The 22326-nt window shown below is 48.8% G+C and overlaps 1 protein-coding gene across 2 annotated transcripts in view; it reads left to right on the top strand.

The window, feature by feature from the left end:
* The window catches only part of KCNB1 (potassium voltage-gated channel subfamily B member 1), a 95249-nt gene extending 80362 nt beyond the window's left edge, over nucleotides 1-14887 (top strand). For both annotated transcript variants that reach the window (XM_039719440.1, XM_039719439.1), the window contains exon 3: nucleotides 11892-14887. In XM_039719440.1, coding sequence (XP_039575374.1) covers nucleotides 11892-13913 — 2022 coding nt within the window. In that variant the 3' untranslated portion in view covers nucleotides 13914-14887. The remainder of the gene's footprint in view (nucleotides 1-11891) is intronic.
* Nucleotides 14888-22326: the final 7439 nt, after the last annotated feature.

Raw genomic sequence — 22326 nt, 5'->3', positions numbered from 1 at the left:
CGAGCTGCCTCGGGGTGTCCGGCTCCCCTTTCCTGTGGGGACAGCGATGCTGGTTTCTCTGGCAGAGCCCAGGAGAATTGGCAGCCTCGCCCCAGAGCTGCAGAGCTCCCAGCTGTGTTTGGATATTTGGCTACAGGCATTGCATCTCCGCTCACGATGCTGTGACTTCACTACCAAGCAAAGCCTTCTACGTTTCTTGCCTTTGCCTGCAGAAGAAAAAATGTTTCCACTGCGTAAATCAAGCCATGGCCAACCCGGACTATTGTTTGGTCTATGTTTTTATGTCCCTTTTAATAATATACATGTCAACTCTGCCATTTCCCATCTGTTAGAAAATGCCTGCATTTACACATTACCTCATTAGTCTTACTGTCTCTGGCATTTTTTCCATCCTACAAGCTTGTTACTCCTTTTACATCATTTGCTTAGGCCATTAGCAACGAGGCTTAGTGTTTTTATACTCCTGGCTCCATAGGAGGTGATGGGACAGGGCTGAGAAAGGGGGAGTAAGTAAACTTCTAAGCCTCAAGCTGGAGGTATCAGAATAGAGAGCACAAGGAGCATGCATTTCATGGTGGCACCGTCACAAGCAGCACAGCGGAGCGGTGGCTTTGTGTCCAGAAGCCTTGTGCAGAGCAGTGTGTGTGTTTGCTTCCCGGAGCAGCCTGAAGCGGGCAGAGGAGCAGGCAGACACCTCCCAGCCTCCCCGGCAGGCGGGCTCAGCCGGCCCCGGGAGCCGCTCCTGGGCTGGGCTCGGCCCCGGGGCCGGGCGGGGATCGCCCTCGGCCGTGTCCCCAGCGTGTCACAGCTCCAGCAGCTCCTCTGCACGCTGGCATTTTTGTGCAGGTGTAATTTAACCCAAAGCTCTTCCTTGGCATCACGGCATTTTACAGGATTACTTATAAACGTGTTTAAACTGTTTCAAATTACAGATTGGCTCCCAAAAATGCTTCCCAAGCTAGGGTCACCCTTTTCAATATAGGCACTGAAGCCTTGGCTGGTCTTTACCGGGGTACCTCGTGGTTTGGGGGTTTTCTGGGGGCAGTTAAGGACGGCTCGGAGGCGAGAGGCTGTGACAGCTCCAACCTTTACTGGAGCAGCAGGGGACCAAGAGAGCCTGGAAAGCAGGAGGAGATGGGCCAGGCTGCCTGCCAGCCGGTGCCAGGTGGGCTCAGCACAGCTTGCTGAAGCCAGGCTGGTTCCTGCCCGTGCTCAGGACAGCCACAGGAGCAGGGTGTGCTGCCCCAGCCCTGCAGCAGCAGTGCCGGGTGGGCACACCGGGAGCCGGGGCTCGGCTGTGGGCGCCCGGCAGGGACTGGGGCTGTTCTGTGAGCCCCAGCTCCTGTGGCACAGAGCCCCGGGACGGTGGGACAGGGCAGAGCCGGGCTGTGCACGCTCGGGGCAGCCCTTTCAGCCGGCCCCAGCATCAGGGCAGGGTCTGGCAGCCCCAGGCGGGGTGTGACAGCCCCAGGCAGGGTCACACAGCCCCAGGTACAGCCCCAGGCAGGGTCACACAGCCCAGGCAGGGTCACACAGCCCCAGGCAGGGTCGGGCCCCGGGCTCGGGAGCTCCGTGAGCAGCACGGGCGGCACAGACCCCGAGCCTGGCAGGGAATCCCGGGTGTCACCTGCCTGCGGCAGGAGGAGGGACGGAGCCCTGAGCCGCCACCTGGAGCCCGTCCACTTGGTGCTGGCACGGCCCTTCCTTGCCAGAAAAAGAACACAAACAGAGTTATTTTCTTCAGAATAATAACACAGGGAAACAGTAACAAAGCCAAGAACACTGAGATGGTGACAGCAAGAGCCTGGCTTAAATACCCCAAAATAACATCTGCCAGAGCCTGATTTCAAAGCAGCAGCTGTTGCCTGGAACAAAAACACAAAACTTTCCAAACAGTATTAAGAGTGATAATATAAAAAGCAACTATTTATTGAAAGCTTTCAGGTGCACAAATATGGCTCTGTGCACAGGTGAGAAAGGTTTTCTACAATTTTTGTATGGTTAATTAATTAGTCTACGTAGCAGGTACATCCATTAGGAGATCAGCTGACCCAGTGACCCAGCCTTGGGTCAGCCCCTTGCAGCTGCTCCAGAGGTTTCTTTGCCCCATTGCTTTTTATGTCTTTTAAGTTCTGGTGAAAAACAAGATTGTCAGAAATTATCTTCTTAAGAATAAGAATAAACTGATTTTAAAGAATGTGTTAGTTAGGGTTAGTTGATTGTGAGAAAAGTCAGGAAAACCATACAACTGTAGATTAAAAATCTACAAGGCTACAAATATATGAAAAATATATAAAAAGCTAAAAAATATTTAGGCATCACAGCCACTGCACTGCAAACACAAAGACTTGGTGATTGTTACTTTTTTTCTACAAAGTAATTTTTTTTAACAATAACACTTATCTTCTTGTGTGAGAAACTGTCCAATCCCCTCCAAAGTTCCCATTTCTTTTACATCTTCCACCATAATCACATAAAAGGAAATTGACTGCAATTGTTTTCTGCAAACAGCAAGTTTGGAAGGGGGTACAAGATCCAAGTGGGATTCTGCTGAGCATCCAAACCTGGAGGGAGAAGTCTTGGGAGGGAAAGATGAGCCCTGCAAGAGGCACTCCAGGGCCCTTCTTCAGGCTGCCTTTCCCAGGGCTGAGCATGGCCCCACGCTGGTTCCAGGCTCATTTCTCTGGGAATTACTGTTCGGTGCAGGGAGGGGAGGTTGTGCAGAGGTGGCACTGAGAGCAGGACTCCCATTACCCCTGCATTCCAGCCTTTGGAAATCCTCTGAGTGAGCGAGTTCTGCTCGGGCTGCAGCCTGGCACAGCCAGGGTGTGAGTGGCACTGGTGGGGTCCCATCGTGGGGTGCAGTGGCCAGGGAGGGGTCCCACATCCGTGCCCCCTGCCCACGCAGCCCGCAGGGCCTCAGCTGCTGCTCCTGGCAGCTGGGCAGAGCAGCCTCCCTGCCACCGCACAGAGCCACCCTGCTGCGTGTTGCTGCTTGTGTTGATAATGTTTTGGCAATTTGCAAGAGTTGTTTTATTTGAGAGATTTGAAAGGTAAATTGTCAGGAGCTCAGTGCTCTCCCGTGGAGTACTGAAACAATCCAGGAGCACAGCTCTGCCACTGATTTTCTTCCTTTGTGTCTTCATTATCCCTCCCTTTGGTAACTGGGATCTTTAGTAGGTTTGTGGTTTAGCTGGATTTTGGAGCAAAGCCTAGAGCTGTAGAAGGGGATGGGTTTTCATGTAACTGACACAATTGCATCTTGCAACCCTTGAATTTCAGCACAGGGAAAGCTGGGAGCGGGGCAGAATTGCTGCTCAGTTACAGAAGTGGAGCAAGTTTTTGGTGTGTGCCACAGGCCCCAGCACCACAGAGAGCAGGGGTGCCCCCAGGCACTGCTGTTCTTTAAACCTGCCTGGGAGTGCTTTGGTTCCAGCTATTTCCACTCGCCACTGATAGAATTAAATAATCTCAGCCCACTGGATTATATATTTTTTAAGTACATGCCTGCAATGATCAAAGGATTGTTTCATGTGGTGGGGTGAGCAAAAGAAGCTCTCAAGGTGAAATCCCAAACAGCCTAAAGACTCTGGGGCTTGGGTCTGACCTCCAGTAACAGCAATGAGCCAGGAGAAGATGAGCAGCTCAGGAACGAGAAAATGAAGCTTTTGAAGCCAATAATGCCCTCTGGCAGTGAGCAATCAATTGACAGAGAAATGGGAAAGAGAGAGAGAGTGAAAAGAAGTCAGACCCTTCTGGCTGGCTGCAGGGAAGGCAGGACATTCATAAATAGAAAGCAGCACATTTTTCCCTTCCTCTTTCTTTCCCAGGGGAGAGTGGCCATGGGAACAGCCAGGCTTTGTGCCCCGTGGGGCAGGGGGATGCAGGAGGGAGCCGATGGACACAACCTGCAGCAGCTTAATTGGGACACGTGGCCCCCGTGCCACTGCCCTTCGGACTCGTTTTGCTTTCCAAGGAATAAAGGAAAGCCATTAGCCATTAGCCATTAGCTGCTCTGAGCAGCGTGGCTGCTCAGGACTGCCCTGGGAGCTGCCAGCTCATTCCGTGCAGCACATGGAGAGAGAGCCCTCAGCTGCCAGGGATGCTCATCCCCGTCTGCGCCAGGCTGCGCCCGTGCAAAGGTTGTTCTAGATCCCTTGATAATTCTCACAAACTTCTTTCTGGTGAGTGGCTTTTCCCTTATTGCTTTGCCTTCTTTAAACAACTCCCAGCTTGGACTGGGCTTGTTTTGCCCTCTCAGCAGTGGGATTCTCCCTGTGCTGGCTCAGCCTGTGCTCATTTCCAGCCCTGCTGAGCAGCTTCCCACCAGCCCAGTCCCACAGGTGGCAGGTGACTGTCACAGGTGAGAGATGCTGGATACTGCCTGCAAGTTACAGAAAGGTTCAACTTGGCTGTTCCCATATCTGCTGCTATGATAATGAGCCAGTCCAATTCACTCAAATTAAGGGCTAGGGAAGGCTCAGCCCTTCAGAGAAGTACATTCATGACAAGATGAATTTCTACCACCCAGTGTATAGTGTGGCACCATCCTGTATTAACACAGAAACTCTGAATTTAAAAAAAAAGTAACTGAAAAATGCACTAAAAGCCAGTGAGGTGTATAATTTCCCTTAATCTTCAATGCTGCTTTTTGCTATTCTCTTGGATTAAAATCAGATATACCACCTGGCACTGTTCAGCTGCCTCGTACAGGAAACCTTTCTCTCCCCCTCCCCTCTCTGCAATCCCTTCACTAGAAGGCACACACCTGCATTTCCAGTGCCAGGTGACTTTTATTAGGGGAAAGTACAAAATACCAGGAAGCCAACCACTAATAATCAAACAGCCCAACCGCTCCAAGAGGCAAAACAAACCCCAGCTCTGCTCCCTATCAAAGTGGCCATGGGGCTTTATGTCTCTTTTCCCTCTGTAAATGACTTTCAGGGGGTGAGAGCAGAAGGGGCTGCCCTGGGAGAGGCAGCTGCTGCTGCTGCTGCCCGGGCTGTGCAGGGATGCAGGGATGCAGGAAAGGCTGGCAGGAACGTGGGAGAGCCAAGGCTGCCCAAGCTGGTGTTTGTCCCTGAGCTTTGGAAAGGTTTGTTCTCCTGTCCACGTCCAGAAGTCAGCAAGCGTGGAGTGAGTATTCCCAGACTGCCAGCAAACACTTCAAAGAGTTTGAGCATTTTCTGAGCTCAAACTGAGTTTAAAAAAACCTCAAAAGAAACACAATAATAAACAAACAAACAAAAAAGAAAAGAAAAAAAAGAAGAAAGAAGAAAAAGCACCCCAACAAAGAACCAAGTACACATCTTCACAGTTCTGTTTCATCCTCTATATTTATAGCAAGAATGCATCAAAACTCTCATAGTGAGGCAAGATCAAACTCTCTTATTGAAGTGCTGATGTAGAGCTGCCTTTTATGTTCACACAGATTTGCTGTCCACTGGCTCTACTTACCACTTGCTATGGCCCCATGCTAATAAGAGTGATTTGTTGCCAAGGATTAGTTTTTAGCAGCTTTTGTAAACAGTTTGTATACAGTTGTTGCTATTTATTAAATATGTGACATCTAATCCAGTGTTTGGTGCTTATAAAGGGAAGAACCATCTGTGCTTGAGATTAAAACACTTCAATCACTTTGTGCCAGAGCTGTCAGTGAGGGTTCCATGCTCTGCTCCAGAGAAAAGCCTTGGGAGCCCTGCCTTGGGAAGGGGGACTCCTGTGTGGACGTGTCCCTGCATCAAAGTCCTTTGTCTGACACAAGGTCTGCCTGCAGACAGGAGGAGGGGTGTGGGCATGGGGGAGAGCTGAGAAGCTGACGAGAAAGCAAAAGGTCTTAGCAGAATAAAGAACTAAGAGCTGGGAAGGTGCTGAGAGCTTGGAGTGATCCTGCAAGTCTGTTTCCCACCACCTGCAGAAGCTTCATAAGTCTCTTTTGGAAAAAAAAAAAAGAAGAATGTTAATATTATAATATATATTATAACAATATAATATATTAACGTAATATACTATATTATATTTCTTTGCAGGGCACTGCAAGGGTAACAGCTGTAATCCCTTGTGTGGGCCTGGGGATTTCCCATCTGTGCCAGAGGTGCCACCAAAGCTCCTCCTGGATCAGGCTGAGTCCAGGCAAACCCTGGGGCACAGCCTTGGACAGCTTGAGAACCTGAATTGTGTGCCCTCATTCCCAGCATCAGTTAAAATAATGCAGTTATTTTAACTGAAACCCAGTGGAGAGGCCCCCAGAACCTGCAGGAGCAGCCCAGGGGCAGCAGCAGCTGCAGGGAGACGAAGCCAGCCCGGGAACAGCCGGGGACACCTGGGCACTGCACACCTGGGCACTGGGGAACAGCACACCTGGGCACTGCACACCTGGGCACTGCACACCTGTACACCTGGGCACCTGGATACCTGCACACCTGGGCACTGCAGCTGGCAGGCCCATGCTGGTATCATTCAGCAGGAGAGGATATTGCTCCTGCCTTTCTGTCCACAGGGATTTACTGTTCCTGCAGGCTTCCCTGTCTCTTCACCATGCCATTAGTGTGGCTGATGCTGGTAAATGGATTTGCCACTTTTCCTAACACATTTCTGGAAGAAATGTTAAACAGGTCATTGTTTTTCGCAGGCAAAACATGACTTGAGTTCTGTTCTAATTTCCTCTCTATGTGGCAGCTCAGGATGGTATCAGTGACTCGGTAAATCTCCCTGCAGCAAGACTAATTATGCCTTTTGGTGAGAAAGCAGCAGTGGAACTGGTTTAGTCTTCCAAAAAACTCTACACTATAATATGCAGGACTAATGTGCCTCAGATTTGAAAAGAATTAATACCAATTATTCTCATGCATATTCATGAGAGGAAGACTGGTTTAGCAATCAAGCTAATAGTTTTTGCTTAATTACATTTAGTTGATTTCATGCTATCTTGGCATATTCCTGATTGAATTTAACCATTAAAAAAAAACCCTCCCACAACTACTCCTGCAAACAGCAACACTGGGAGCTCAGCATCTCCTGTAAATAGTGTCTGAGGCTGAGCAGACTGCTCCGCGTGGTGGGAGTCGATCACGAGCGTTGTCTCCGCCTGGAGCAGGGTAAAATCCCGCAGGCATCTTGAGAGCTCTTCTCAAGCTCTCGCCAGTGCTGAGCTGGAAGGCAGGCTTTTTTTTGCCTTTTTTTTTTCTGCATTTTCCCGCTGTATTGTTTTGCTTTTCCCGAGTCCAGACCTCTGTGTGCTGGCAAGGGGCTTGCACGGGGAGGCTGAGCGGGGCGGGAGCTCAGGAGGCAGGAGGATGCTGCTCCGTGTGTGTGCTCCGGGGAGGCGGAGCGGTGCCACCCTGCCGTGCCAGCCTCTCCGGCTGCTCCCAGAGGCCCAGAGGAGCGCTGTGCGAGCGGCACAGGCAGGGGAGCCAGCCCGGGGCAGAGCGGGGGGCAGGGAGGGCTCCTGGTCTGACCAGGGCTCCGGGGTGCATGTCTCCCCGCAGTGCTGCTCGCTGGGATTGCAGCATCCTGGGCACGAGGCACGGCCGGGAGAAAATCGGGAAACTTCAGCTTCCATGTGCCATTCATTTGTTTTCTTTTTTTGGCTTCCCCCATGCTAGCAGCAGCAGAAATAGGACAGATGCTTCCCTCTCATCCTCTCCGAGAACTGTCACTGTGCTGATGTCTAAAGGCAGTGTATGTTTTTCCAGTTTGCCTTTTCAGTGTATTCATTCATCTATCATTTTCTTCTCCAGCGCACCATTTACATCTGGGCTGTGCTCTGAAAGAAGACTGACACATTTATCATTTAATGGGGTTTGATAGCTCCCTGACAGCTAAACATGTTCTTAAGAGTATTGAAGAGTTTGCAGCCAGCTCTGCCTGAAGGCGACTCTGCCCACTGTACCTTAGTCAGCAGCAGCTGAAGCTGCAGCTCTCTGGGTGTCTGTGGGCAAACAAAGCATTGACATAGAATCAGCAGAAGTACCCTCTTTTAAACTAAATAGACTCACTCTCTCATCAGATAAACTTATTACAGCCACAATAAAATAAAATAATTAAACATTACTCAATCTTGGCTTTTCCAGGCAAATGTCACAATGAAGATCTCATATGTTTCCAAAGCAAAACACGAGTGACTTTACCTTGCCTCTGGTTTTGCGGATGTTGTGCTGTGCAGCAGTGCCTGCAGAGCAGAGCAGGGGTTTGCATGGTGTGCCCGGGGAGCTGAGCTGTGTGTGCAGGGCCCCTCCAGAGCACAGGGCTCCCAGGGACCCCGTGGGGACATGGAAAGTGCCAGGTCAGGGAAAACCCTGAGCAGGAACCAGCAGGACTTAAGGGGTTTGGAGATCCAAGGTCTTACATCCTAACATCCTTCCATGTGGAAAAAGCGGATTAAAGGTTCTCTGTACTTCCCTTGCAACCATAGCCCCCCTTTGGCCTCAGCTTGCCATGATGCAAGAAGCAGGTGTTACCTTTCATTATGGCTTCAGCATTTTCTAAAAAAGACATCCTGCAAGCCCAGAGGTCAGAATCTTGACATCAGAAGTGACTGTGTTCTGCAAACTCTTTCAGTTTGTGAATAATTAGGCATTTTCTAGTGAAGAGATGTTTCCTAAAACAAGCCCCTGTCAATAAATACCGCAGACATGTATAGCTGCTGTGAGCAGGAGATGTTATTCCTGTGCAGAATCAAGTGGAGAGGAGACTAAGGAACTCTCCATCTGTTTCTGCACTGTGCAGCACGTGGGATATTGCTCAAAATACACTGTGCTCTGTTTCTCAGAGCCTGGGCAGACAGAGGCTGGCATAGGCGTGGCAGGATGGAGCTGGACAGTCTGACTCAAAGTGTATTGCAGCTTGGGAAAGCAGAGGGGCTGCAGGAAAAATCCCTTGGTAAATGGAGCATATGAATGAAACCTGGTCCTGGTGCCAGATTTATTCTGCAGGCCTTGGTGGAGCTAAAAAAGCACATTAGACAAAACCATTATTGAACTTCTTGATTACATAACAATTTCCTCATCGTATTTCCAAGAATATCGAATCTATATTCAAACACCCTCCTACTCTCTCCCACACACCACCCCTTCTCCTTGCTATATCAGCTTCATTACCGAGTATGAAGACAGAAAAAGTATAGGGCACGTTGCCACGAGCAGAGAGATCTCAGATGCTTACCCTGAGATTTTAGAGCCATCTATGGGATTGGGACAGCCAGTTCTCATAAATTTTAATGGCCTTGAAAGTCTCCTGTCTTATGCCTTTATCTCTGTTGGGGTTTTTAGCAGAGCAAAGAAAACAACCAAGCAATAAATATCACCAAAGCTCAGTGCAGGTTGGTCCCTGCTGCCTGGAACTCCCTGTGCCACCTGCGGGTGAGCACAGGCTGCTCCTGCAGGGAGAGAGGGAAGCTCTGAGCAGCTCCCTGCCCTCTCCCCCGGAGGAGCACAGACCTTGCCGTCACAAAGGAGGAACCTCTGGGGCCACTCTCTCCCAGCAAGCAGGATCAGGCCCAGGGCAGCTGGTTATTCCTGAAAGGTGGAGGTGGAGGGGGATTTGGGGGGGATTTTGGAGGAGGTGGGGATGGAAGGCTTGCCAGCATGGCACATCCATCTTGCCTCAGGAAACAGCAGTTGCACAAACTGGCTACACTTGCTCCCAAAATCAGCTTGCTTGTCTCATTTGCATGTGTAATAACCAGTGTGTATGTACAATCATGCTAATCACTTTGAGGCAACTGCTTTAAATTCATCCAAAACTCTGCCCTGCCTGTTCTTGGGTTATTTAGCTGCCATAAGGGAACCATAGCAGCAATCCAGGGATTCACTCCACCAAAACCTTTGTGAAACAGCTGGTTTAGTGGAGGAGAAGTTTTTTCCTGAAATGCGAGATTTGGGGTCAGTGCTCTGGAACAGGGACCACAGGTGCTTTTTTGCAGTGACTGGAAGAAAGATTTCCAGTTTTGTAAGAGCTGGAGCCTCATGCACTGCACAGGGATTGTTTCTGCTCGAGTCAAAATCAGTCCTGTTGGCTCTTCTTGTTAAAGAGAGGTGAGCCTGGAAGAGTAGAGGCAGGAGGAAAGGGCAGGAATGGAATGAAAAGGCTGCCTGTGGTGCAGAACATCCCTAGAGGCCTCCCTGGGAGTGTAAACGTCTTCTCTCCAGCTTTCTGTCTCTCGTTACTGACAGTGGAAAATACAAGAGCTGCCAAGCTAGAGGTTCAGTACAGCCAAGATGGGAAACCTTATTAGAGAGACAGATGGTGATTTCTATAATCTGAAATCCCAGACTGTAAATACTTTGGGACAGAGCCCTGTGCAACTGAACAGTGCTAAAGCCTGACAGCAGCAGCTGGATCCAGTTTTCTGTGCACAACTGCTCTGTGGGTGGCTTTTAGTGGATGGTGGATGCTACCAGGACAAGGTACCTCTTACAGAAGAAGAAGGATCTTCTAAACCCTGCTGGAGATACTCCATCTCAATTTCATGTACTTTCCAACTGAAAAGTCTGGAATAACTGAGGACAGTCAACTCACATTTAGAAGTTTTTCTTAGCCTAAGAAGGTTCCCAAAGATGTGGTTGCAGTAGATGAGTAAGGGGGAAAATCTGTGTCTTGGGAGCACAAGTGACATCTTGCTGCAGCTTGTGGGAGAAATGATAAATGTCTGTTTATTGCTTAGCTTTGTGGCTAAATCTCCTAAACCAAAATCAAATTTTACCCTTAGATCTCCCAGTTTATTTATTTATATTAATCTGGCATTGCCTTGATCTTCAAAGCAGGAAGGTATATCAAAGGAAACAGAAGGTTTGACACCAATTACTGCTGCTGGATGCCATTCACTGCATAAAGATGGAGTGTTAATATTTACACTGAAAGTGAAGGAGATAAAACCCAACAGGTACACACATCTAAGCCTACAAATAAGCCCTTCTGTGTATAGTGGGCACAGATAAAGCCAAGCAAAACTAATTGAAATTACCATTGCAAATATCCCAAACACCTTCAGAAATGGTGGGTTGTAAACAAAGAAGTGACAGCAAAACCACCAAAAGAGCCTCTAGGAAAGCAAATCAGGCTCTCTGCTTCTCAGGGGTAGTGCCTGGTCTCCAGGAGAGGGTCTTTTGAAACAAGCCACCATGAAGAAGTAATTAACATCTAAATTTCCCCACACTTCACCATGACACACTTGATTTACATTTTATTCTCTTGAGTTTGAGATGAGTGAGGCCCCCAGTGACTGGACCTGCCCTGCCTTGGCTGTCTCAGCGTTGTCCAATTTGGTTTGCTCAGATTCTTGCTCTCTCCTCCAAAAAACTCAAAATGGCTTAGAAAGCTTGGTGAAGTTTTCATGTTTTTCACAACCGTCAAGAATCGAATTAGAGATGAGTCATTAAACAAGAGTGTATTATTTGTATGCTTATGTAGTAGAATTGTACACACATCTCTGTAATTAGCCATCAGCACCCCAAATTACAGCAGTAACCATTCATTAAATGGAGGACATCACTCTGATCAAATCATGTATTCACAATTGCATTCCTTCTTGCTTAAATTTCAGACTTTGTTGTCCAGATGGGCCTTGTTGGGCACCTAATTAGTAGTTAATCAAAAGCTCCTGCTGCTTCACAGCCCTCCTGGCATCCTCCTGTTCCTGACGTGCTCCTTGACTGCGCGGAGATGGAAGCACAGGAGTCAAAGTAGAGGCTTTATCTCCTTTATGCCACTGCCATAACTAAAACTGCTTCCAAAATAAACTGAGCTCAGGATGCATTGGTTATCCGACTTCTGTGTACTGAGCAAAATGGGTCTTGCAACGTGTGAGTGAAAATACAGCCATGTGCTAACGGCAGCAAGAGACAGCGTCGTGTACTCTGAGATTAACTCACTGTTTTCTCTTTCCTTTCCAGATTTTGGCAATCATTTCCATCATGTTTATTGTACTATCTACAATTGCCTTGTCCCTTAATACACTTCCTGAGCTACAAGGTGTGGATGAATTTGGGCAGACCACGGATAACCCCCAGCTGGCCCACGTGGAAGCGGTGTGCATTGCGTGGTTCACAATGGAATACCTCCTGCGCTTCCTCTCCTCCCCTAAGAAATGGAAGTTCTTCAAAGGCCCGCTGAATGCTATAGATTTGCTGGCCATCTTACCCTACTATGTTACTATCTTCCTCACAGAATCCAATAAAAGTGTACTGCAGTTCCAAAATGTACGAAGAGTGGTCCAAATATTTCGGATTATGAGGATACTCCGGATTCTGAAACTCGCCCGGCACTCAACGGGTTTACAGTCCTTGGGCTTTACACTGAGGAGGAGTTACAATGAACTTGGATTACTCATCTTGTTTCTGGCTATGGGCATTATGATCTTCTCCAGTTTAGTGTTTTTTGCAGAAAAGGATGAGGATGATACAAAATTCAAGAGCATCCCAGCTTCTTTCTGGTGGGCAACAATCACCATGACAACAGTAGGCTATGGAGACATTTACCCCAAAACTCTTTTGGGTAAAATAGTAGGAGGACTGTGCTGCATTGCTGGTGTGCTGGTGATAGCTCTTCCCATCCCAATTATTGTCAATAACTTCTCAGAGTTTTACAAAGAGCAGAAGCGGCAGGAGAAAGCCATTAAGCGCAGGGAGGCTCTTGAAAGAGCAAAAAGAAATGGCAGTATTGTTTCCATGAACATGAAGGATGCATTTGCCCGTAGCATAGAACTCATGGACATTGTGGTTGAAAAGAATGGAGAAAGCATAGCCAAAAAGGATAAAGTTCAGGACAATCATTTATCTCCAAGCAAATGGAAATGGACCAAGAGAACACTCTCTGAAACTAGTTCTAGTAAATCTTTTGAAACTAAGGAACAAGGATCTCCAGAAAAAGCCAGGTCATCCTCAAGTCCCCAACACCTGAATGTCCAACAGCTCGAGGACATGTACAACAAAATGGCAAAGACTCAGTCCCAGCCAAACCTTATCACTAAAGACTCCAGCCAAGCTGGAAAGCAGAAGGAAGAGCTAGAAATGGAAACCCTTCCCGGCCCCATGGTGCCGCTGCTGGCCACTCGCACGGAGGGGATCGTGGACATGAGGAGCATGTCCAGCATCGACAGCTTCATCAGCTGCGCCGCCGAGTTCCCCGACCCCGCGCGGTTCCCGCACAGCCCGCTCACTGCCCTGCCCTGCAAGGGCAGCATCAGCGTCATCCAGGAGCAGAGCCGGCCGGAGGCCAGCGCTGCCAGGTACGTGGAAATGAACCCAAGCTCTGAAAGCAGCCATCGCTCCGCTTTCTTCATTGAAAGTCCCAAAAGCTCCATAAAGGCCAGTAACCCTTTAAAACTAAGATCTCTGAAAGTCAACTTCATGGAAGAGGACACCAGCACATTAGTACCAGCATCAAGTGTACTGAGAACATATCCAGACCCTCTCAAGAGCCGGGGCGCTGCTGCTGCTGCCACAGACACTTCCTTACTCTCTGACAGGTCTCTCATGAGCCCAGAAACCTCCATCTACACAACTGCGAGTGCGAGAACCCCCCCAAAGTCACCAGAGTCCCAGGCAGCCATAGCTTTCAACTTCCACGATGCTGGGATACACAAATACATCGATGCTGACACTGATGATGAAGGTCAGCTGATGTACGATTCAAGCCCTCCTGGAAATGTGAGTCCCAAGTACAATGTTGCAAGCAGTGGCTATCTAAAGCAAAAGGACCATGTTTATAGAACAGAGAAGAACCATCTAGAAGCTGCTGCTTTGCCCACCTCCCCTAAGCTGATAGGGCAGAACTGCATTTACTCTATGGAAGGTATCACTGGAAGAACCCAGGGCAATCAGGAGACTGTCAGGCTAGAAAATCACATTTCCCCAGAAGTCCATGTATTACCAGGCAGCGGAGGACATGCTAACACACATGATCAAAGCATCTGAGGTGGGGTCTGAAAGAACTTACTGAGAGTTTAAAGGAATATCTTCACAGTCAACACAAACAAAAGAGCTTCTGCATGGCATGAACTTGGCTGAAACAAGCCACCTGTTTCTAAAAGTCTGGGGGAGGTCCAGTGTGGGTTTGTGAAAATGTCCTTCTCTGAAACAACTCTAAAGACATTGCCCACATCAGTCCAAAAAATGATTGCAATTCATGATCACACATTGATCTCCTTTCATGTTGTCCAGTGAAGCCAATGTGACCAAATATCCATCCATTCCCCTTGAACGCTAGAGCTCCTTTTGGAAATATTAACATCTGATTTGCATTAGTTCCATAAAGGATGCCAAGGCAGCCAGATTTGAACTCTGGAATAAATTGCTGGGGTTGGTATAAAGCTTTCAAAAACACAATGCTCACTGCTTCAGGGCAGCGGTTCCCCACCTACAGCTTTCTCTGATGGATATTATGTTTAAAGGTAGCAGGGAACACTTGCATTATTGGAAAATCCAAGGGAAAAGCATTCGAAACAATTAATGGTCTAGAGAAACCAATTCTGAAAATGCTCTTTGTGTGTTTAACAATCTGATATCCTGTAGGACCCGATATTTTCTTTTGAAATATTAGCAGGGTGAGTTGCACCACTTGTATCTGACTCCAAACATGCCCCAGGACGCAGTGAGACTGGCACTTGCCCTCTGCTAGAAGCCGGTAGCTGCCCCGGGGCCAGGCGTGGCCCGGGAAGGCGCAGGAGCCATGCAGAAGCAGGAGACCCCGAGGCGGCGCAGCCGAGCCCGCCCGGGCTCACCGGGGCCGAGCCGTGCCCGCCCGGGATGAGCTGTGCCAGCCTGGATGAGCCGTGCCCACCCGGGATGAGCCGTGCCAGCCGGGATGAGCCGTGCCCGCCCGGGATGAGCCGTGCCAGCCCGGGATGAGCCGTGCCAGCCCGGGATGAGCCGTGCCCGCCCGGGAGGAGCCGTGCCCGCCCGGGATGAGCCGAGCCCGCCCGGGAGGAGCCGTGCCCGCCCGGGATGAGCCGAGGGAGCCGTGCCGAGCACTGCCGGGCCCCGGCCGGGAGAGGAGCAGGTTGGTCCGATGCTTTTTGCGCCCAAGCAGCGCAGTGAAAGATATGCAAGTGTTACATAAATATGCAAAAAGAGGGATTCGTTAGCGACCCGTCCCAGGCCTGGCTGTGCTCCCTCTCGCCGGGAGAGGCTCCTGCAGGGCCGTGGCACGAAGCAGCTGCGAGAGGCAGGAGAATCAGGCCTGACGTTTTAGTAACATCCAGTCATTTTTAAATGAAACAAGAAGATAAAGAGGAAAGGAAAAAAAAAAGAGATCTGACCATTTTAAGTGAACAGAACTAGCAGCCACCAGCCTAGGTTTTTAAAATATTATTGTTTCAATAAAGTTATGTCAAATTGCTTAGGAAATAATTTGTCTTTGGTTTTTAATCTTGGGGTTGGGGGGAAAAGCACTTTATGTTGACTTTTTGTTGTCGTTGTTGCAATGCTGGAGTAGGATAGCAGAGTGTAACAATCAAGCACTTTAAACAAGCACTACTTTAATTTGTGCCTCTTGTTGTGACTGTGATTTGTTACAAGCCTGTAGCAAGTCACAACTCGTCCTGTGATAACTGTGATGGTAACCTTTGATGTTGTTCTCTGTTCCTACTGTAAAACTCAGTTGTAAATGACTCCTGAGCGTTTCCTGAGCTGACCCGAGGCAGCGGGTCCGGCGTGAGCCGAGGCACGGGACGTGCGAGCAGAGGGGCACGCGTGGGAGGAAGACCCCCGAAGCCACTCGAGTCCGCTGCATTTCGTTCCTTCCTGTTGTGAAAATCAAGCGTTGGTTAGTCCTGAATGTAGCCGCGTGTCCGTCCCGGCCGTGCAGCGCCGTCTGTAACCCGAAATCGTGAATGCAGCCTGTACGGACAAAAGCAATAAGCACATTTCTGTTCAGGAGCCGGGCGGGCTGTGAGGATGGCTCTGCCCGGAGCTGAGCCCGCGGCGGCGGCTGCGCTGTGCTCGGCCGGACGGGACACGGCCGGGGCAGCGCTCGGAGCCCCGCTGTCCCGGAGGGTGGGAGCACAGCCCGGGCTGTCCCGGAGGGTGGGAGCACAGCCCGGGCTGTCACGAGGGTGGGAGCTGTGCCCTGTCCCGGAGGATGGGAGCTGTGCCCTGTCCCTGCAGGGAGAGCGGAGCTGTGCCCTGTCCCAGAGGATGGGAGCTGTGCCCTGTCCCTGCAGGGTGGGAGCAGAGCCCTGTCCCTGCAGGGAGAGCGGAGCTGTGCCCTGTCCCTGCAGGATGGGAGCTGTGCCCTGTCCCTGCAGGATGGGAGCAGAGCCCTGTCCCGGAGGATGGGAGCAGAGCCCTGTCCCTGCAGGGTGGGAGCAGAGCCCTGTCCCTGCAGGGAGAGCGGAGCTGTGCCCTGTCCCTGCAGGATGGGAGCTGTGCCCTGTCCCTGCAGGATGGGAGCTGTGCCCTGTCCCGGAGGATGGGAGCTGTGCCGTCCCGGAGGATGGGAGCTGTGCCCTGTCCCTGCAGGGAGAGCGGAGCTGTGCCGTCCCGGAGGATGGGAGCTGTGCCCTGTCCCGGAGGATGGGAGCTGTGCCGTCCCGGAGGATGGGAGCTGTGCCCTGTTCCTGCAGGGAGAGCGGAGCTGTGCCCTGTCCCTGCAGGGAGAGCGGAGCTGTGCCCTGTCCCAGAGGATGGGAGCTGTGCCCTGTCCCTGCAGGGTGGGAGCAGAGCCCTGTCCCTGCAGGGAGAGCGGAGCTGTGCCCTGTCCCTGCAGGATGGGAGCTGTGCCCTGTCCCTGCAGGATGGGAGCAGAGCCCTGTCCCGGAGGATGGGAGCAGAGCCCTGTCCCTGCAGGGTGGGAGCAGAGCCCTGTCCCTGCAGGGAGAGCGGAGCTGTGCCCTGTCCCGGAGGATGGGAGCAGAGCCCTGTCCCAGAGGATGGGAGCAGAGCCCTGTCCCGGAGGATGGGAGCAGAGCCCTGTCCCGGCAGGAGTGAGCAGAGCCCGGCAGGGTTTGAGCTCCCTCCCGCTCCCTCCCCCGAGCCCGCTCCGCCGGGCAGGCAGGGCTCGGCCGTGAAAATCCAAGTGTACTTAGAGGAACCGACGTGTTGCTGAGATACTGGCTGAGATTGAGTCGTCGCGAAAAAGTGAAAAGTAACTTTCCAGCAGATAAGCTTTAAATACTGATTTATTCTGCGGCTTTCTGAGGCCACAGAGCGGCAACAAGAAATCTTAAAGAGAACAGTCATAATATAATCTCTGTGTTTCAGTGATCAGTCATGTCTGCCATCAGCACAAATGTAAAAAGAAGAAAAATCAGGGATTTTTTTTTAAATAAAGTAATAGTGATTTCCAAGTTAAATATTTTTAGAGCTGATGCTTTCATGTGGAAAAAAAAGTCATATTTTACATGTCACGAAAGTGAACGTATTTAAATATAGCCATATAGTGTAGTATTTACCACACTCTCATCCAAATTGATGTATTTGGTTTATAGATGGCACTGACAAAAATGTATAAATCAACAATTCTATCATTTTTTATCTGACAGTCAACTGGTGCAACTCTCCTTGTAACCAAAGGCCCTCTGTCTGCCTTGCGTGATCGCTCATGGCACACACCTTATGTCATCTATTTAGTCCTACCTTTAAAGTAGCATTTTACTGAGTCACTTTTGAAAGTCAAATTCAAAAGTGTCATTTAAAAAAATCTTCCTTTTAAGTCTCAATAGCCAAAGTCCTATAGATTTCTTATAGAAAGCAAATAATTTAAAATTGAGCATATAATATGCTTGAAGAGCATTTCTCTCTTATTTGTGTACAAAGATGTAGCTCTCATTTTGTGCCCAATTAAAAAGGAAGTATGTTTAATTTATTTTAATGAAATAAAGTCTGAATATGAAGTACGTATCTATATATGTGTGTGTGTGCATAATACACATATATATGATGTAAGCACTGGGAAATCTACTCTAACCTAAAGCCGTGGTAGACTAAATCTGTACTCATTGCAAAGGAAAGGCAGTGCTTGGAAAACATAGTGCTCACAAATCCTATAGGTCCTAGAAGGACAATTTAATTTTTCTTTGTTTGGTACATGTTTCCCAAAGTTCATAGTGGTTGGGGAAAACAGGCAACATCTCTTGCACCGAGCTAAAGGGGGCGGTTTAATCTCTGATGTTTGGCATGCAGGTCTGCAGATTTCCTGTGCACCAAGTAGCAAGCAAGCTGGCAGAGCCTCACCTGCTGCTGCAGGAGACATCACACCTGCAAGGACTCTCTCTGGACGTGTGATGTCTGCACTTGCTTGTATCTTATGCCATCAACATCACTTTTAACACATACCTACAAATATATATATAGAAAACACACACACACACACTCACACATACATATATATGTATATCTATATATATATATATATATATATATGTGGAAGGAGAGTGTGCAGTTTTCTTAACCAGGAGGCTAAAGATTATTTGAGTTTTAGCCTTGAACAAAGGAAAAAAGCAGTGACTTTGCAGTAGATTTCTCAGTGCCTTTTCTTAAAAACTTCACCTAAGCACACTTACGGAAAAAAATCCCAACCCAAAACAAAAGAGTCTCCTGTGAAATCCACATTTTTCTCAACAGTTTGAGAGTCAAAAAAAGGTAGAAGAAAGGAAAAAAAAAAGGCAAGAGAGAGGAAAAGAAAGCCATGGAACGCACATTCCCCTCCTGAACGTGGCGTGTGTCGGGAATATCTGCCTGGGTGAGCCATGAGAAACATCTGAGGCCGTCAGGTTGTTGGCAACTATGGCTGTGATAACTGTAGCCTTTTCTTCCCTTGCAGCTAATAAGAAACACATTTCTAAGGAAAACAGTATTCTCTTCTGTAAAATTGTAATGTATTGTTAATATTTGTACCTACTGTATATTTATGTCTTGACAGAATCATGACCGGTACAGTTTATGGTAAATAACGAGGTTATGTAAAACTCATCACGAAGACAAGGTTTGCAAAGCCACGTTCTCCCTGCGGGTGAGCTCCAGAGAGCTCCTCACCCAGAGCAGCCCCTGAGAGAAGCAGCCGGGCGAGGAAGGCAGTGAGGCATTCCCTGCCTGTGGGCACGGCCCACCAGAGCTTCCCCGGGCTCGGGTCAGCCCCTCCCAGCCCTTCTGCACAGAACAAGGCATTTGGATCACCCACCTGGGGAGAATATGGCTTTGGACAGTTCTTGAATAAAGTACAGATGTTCTACTCACCTCTGTACCTCCTGCTTGCCATTGTGTTGGCTCTATAAGTATCTGATGTATGGAAAAGTCATGTGACTTTCATGCATTCCAGAGTAGTCTATTTTTCTGTTCAGATTTAAAAAAATTATATATATATATAAATATATATAAAATATAAATATATAACTGTATTTTTAGCAAATTTATAATAGGGCAATCAAGTCAGATTTCTTCTTTTTGTATTACAGAATAATATATTAGATGTTCTCTCAGTGTTCATTTACACAGCTGATCCCCCAACCTTTTTGTTGTTGTTATTTTCTTTTTTTCTGATGAACACCTGCAACATTCCTCCTGGAAGTGCATCTGTGAAGGGTCATGGGGTTTGTCTGATGTTGTCATGTTTTCGTATTTTCCTGTTTGTGGTACTTTAACCGGGGACTGGCTGTGGGAACTGAAATGTTCCTGCTGAGAAAGGTGGAGCAGGCCAGACTGCCCTTGGTGACAGCAGAGGAAAGGTCACCCAACACCCCTGGCTGCAGTTTCTCCAGATTTACTTCGATTAAGCTGAGATCAGAAAGAAGAGAAAGGTTTTGAATCTAATTGTCCTAATAGTGACATGATGGAGTTGGGATAAACATCAAAATCTCAGCTCTTACTCAAGGCAGTGACCTGACAATGCTCAGGCACCTTCAGAGAAGTTTTTCCTGGATTAAAACAGAAGTGTCCAGACTTTCATTTCCCCCGGGTTTTGGAATTTTTATTTTTGGTCCCAGAGAAAATCAGGAAATGAAAAAAAAATTGTGGAGGAATGAGAAACATAAACATTCAGAAAGGAACCAGATTTTTATTAATTATGGTAAAATCTGTCCATATTCCTGCTTATGTAACGATGATTCTTTGCTCTTTGCAGCTGAACTCACAGCTGTGTTCAGAGAAATTTAGTGAAAAGCCCATGAGATAAATGCTCATCCTGAAGCTGTCTCATGGCCTGCTGAAGTCCAGCAGGATGAAGAGCTTCAGAGCCACTCTAGCTCTGCACAGACATTTCCTTCTGATTCAGCCCAGCAGTTTGGTCAGTGACCAAGCTTTGGCCAAAGATGGAGTTTTGGTTCCATTTCCTTTTGTTTGTTTGTGAGCTTTTCTTACACGTCAGCTGTAATAGCCAATAAACCTGAACCAGGTGTAATTTGGAAGGGTGTGTGTTTCAGAAAGCATCCCTCAAGTGAAAGGAATAACCAGTAGCCCCAGTTTAGCATGTGACTATCAGCAAGGCCTGTTCTCAAATGAAGGCATTAAAGTTGAGTGGGATTTTTCTTTCCTAGGAAACAATTAATACAACAGGCTGCCATATCTATTGTCAGCAATGACATTAATCCCCTCAAAAGGCACCTTGCATGTCAGCAGGTTTGTTAGAGCACAGCCAATAAAACCACAGAAAGCTTCTCGTCAGGGCACTCTTCACTTTGCCCTCCCACGCCGGGACAGGAACGGCCCAAACACCACCCAGCCCTTTGAAGAAGAGGTGTTTATTTTCCAGCTGCGTCTCACACCCCGTGCTGATCACATTTAGGCTCTTGCACTGAAACTTTGTCTCAGCCAGGCAAAGGGATCCTGAGGAAAATGGAAATTCTGCATCCAGGGTGTGTATCCCATTCGTTGCTGGTGTTACCTAAGCCACAAGAAGTGTCCTTTGACACCAATGGTTGGGTGCCACAAGTGTTCATATCTGTAAATACTACTCCAAATTTTGCTTTGCTTGAATCTGGCTTCATTGCACAAGAAGTTTTCAGTCTTGGAGGTTTAGAAGAGAAAGCAAAACCTTCCTTCTTCCTTTTAACTAGAAGTAATACTGTTGAAGCTCTGTAGGACTGAACAAGGATTAACCTTTATTTGTAAAGAGTCTTTCCAAGACTGCCATGACACTACCTTCAAAAATTAATAATAAGGCTGAACCCCATGCAAAGACCCCTCAAAACTAGAGCCTCATGAAAGCCAGGGAGCCAAATTTATATGAAATGCCAAATTATTTGCTGCTGTAAGTTAAAGCCCACTGAGGCCAATGGAGCTGTGCCCCCTTTAGATGAGTAAGGAATTTGGCCCCATGTCTCTAAAAGCTAATGGAGCATTAATGGCTTTGTATGGCCTGAGGGCTGGAGGTGTCTGCCCACAGCACCTCCTTGGAAACCAGCCGTGAGGGAGTGGGAGGCAGGGCAGGGTGAGAGCCTGGGAGGGGAATCCCTCGGGCAGGAGGGTGGCAGTGACTCCAGGCGTGGCTGAGCATCCCTCCCCGGGCTGGAGCCAGAGTGGCTCCCAGGCTGGCGGGTGTCTGTCCCTCCAGCAGGACCCTGCCCCAGGACAGCGCGCTGCCTCAGCCCTCGCTGGAGCTGGGGGCACTGCCAGAGATGGGCCATGGGCCACCTGAATTGTGGCACAACCCCTGCTCCTCTTGGTAATCTGCATTTAAGAACATTCATCCGTTCTTCTCTACTCTGTATTTTCATTTAGGAGCTCTGCCATTTATGACTCTTCTTCCTGTTACGTTTTACTGCCTCCACATACTGTTCACCACACGTTGGCTCCCACAACCCCTGGATTTATTTTGTTTATGTCAGTTTTGTTGGCTTGTGAGGAACGTTTTCTTTCCCCACTCTGGCTTTTTGGTGGTCAGTGTAGAAAATCTTTTTTGCATTGAACCATTCCCCACTGCTGTGTTTGGGGGGAGGGTGGGGGAGCAGCATCTCCATTTTACTTCGAATTTTAAAGCCATGATACTGTACTCAGAAAGGCCAGCCACAGCTACGACCAAACTCGCTTTCCAACTAGATTAGCATCACACCACACAGCCCCAGTTCCTGCAGCAGACTCCTGCTCTCTGCTCAGGCCAGTGAGGCAGTTGGGAGCAGGGAGGAAGGGTCAGCATCGGTGCTGCTCAGCCCAGGCCCCCAGTCCCAGGAGCTGGCAGAGGCTGCCCGGGACACCCCAAAGGGCAGCCACAGGCACCCGGCCTCCCTGCCACAGGAAGGCTGAGAAAGAAAGTGATACTTAATGGCAAATAAAAACTGGAAAATCTGTTTCCTGTGTCTCTGCTGTACGTTTAGATGGAATTGCTTTTATAGCTGGAAAGTGAACCTGCCTGTGCCCCGGGAAGGGCAGCCTGGGGCCGGGTTCTCCCTGGCCTGGC

The sequence above is a fragment of the Passer montanus genome, unplaced genomic scaffold (assembly GCF_014805655.1).
Source record: "Passer montanus isolate IOZ18808 unplaced genomic scaffold, ASM1480565v1 scaffold41, whole genome shotgun sequence".
NCBI classification, from domain to species: Eukaryota; Metazoa; Chordata; class Aves; order Passeriformes; family Passeridae; genus Passer; species Passer montanus.
Note: the sequence above shows the minus strand (reverse complement) of the source record. Positions and strands in the feature narration are given on the sequence as shown.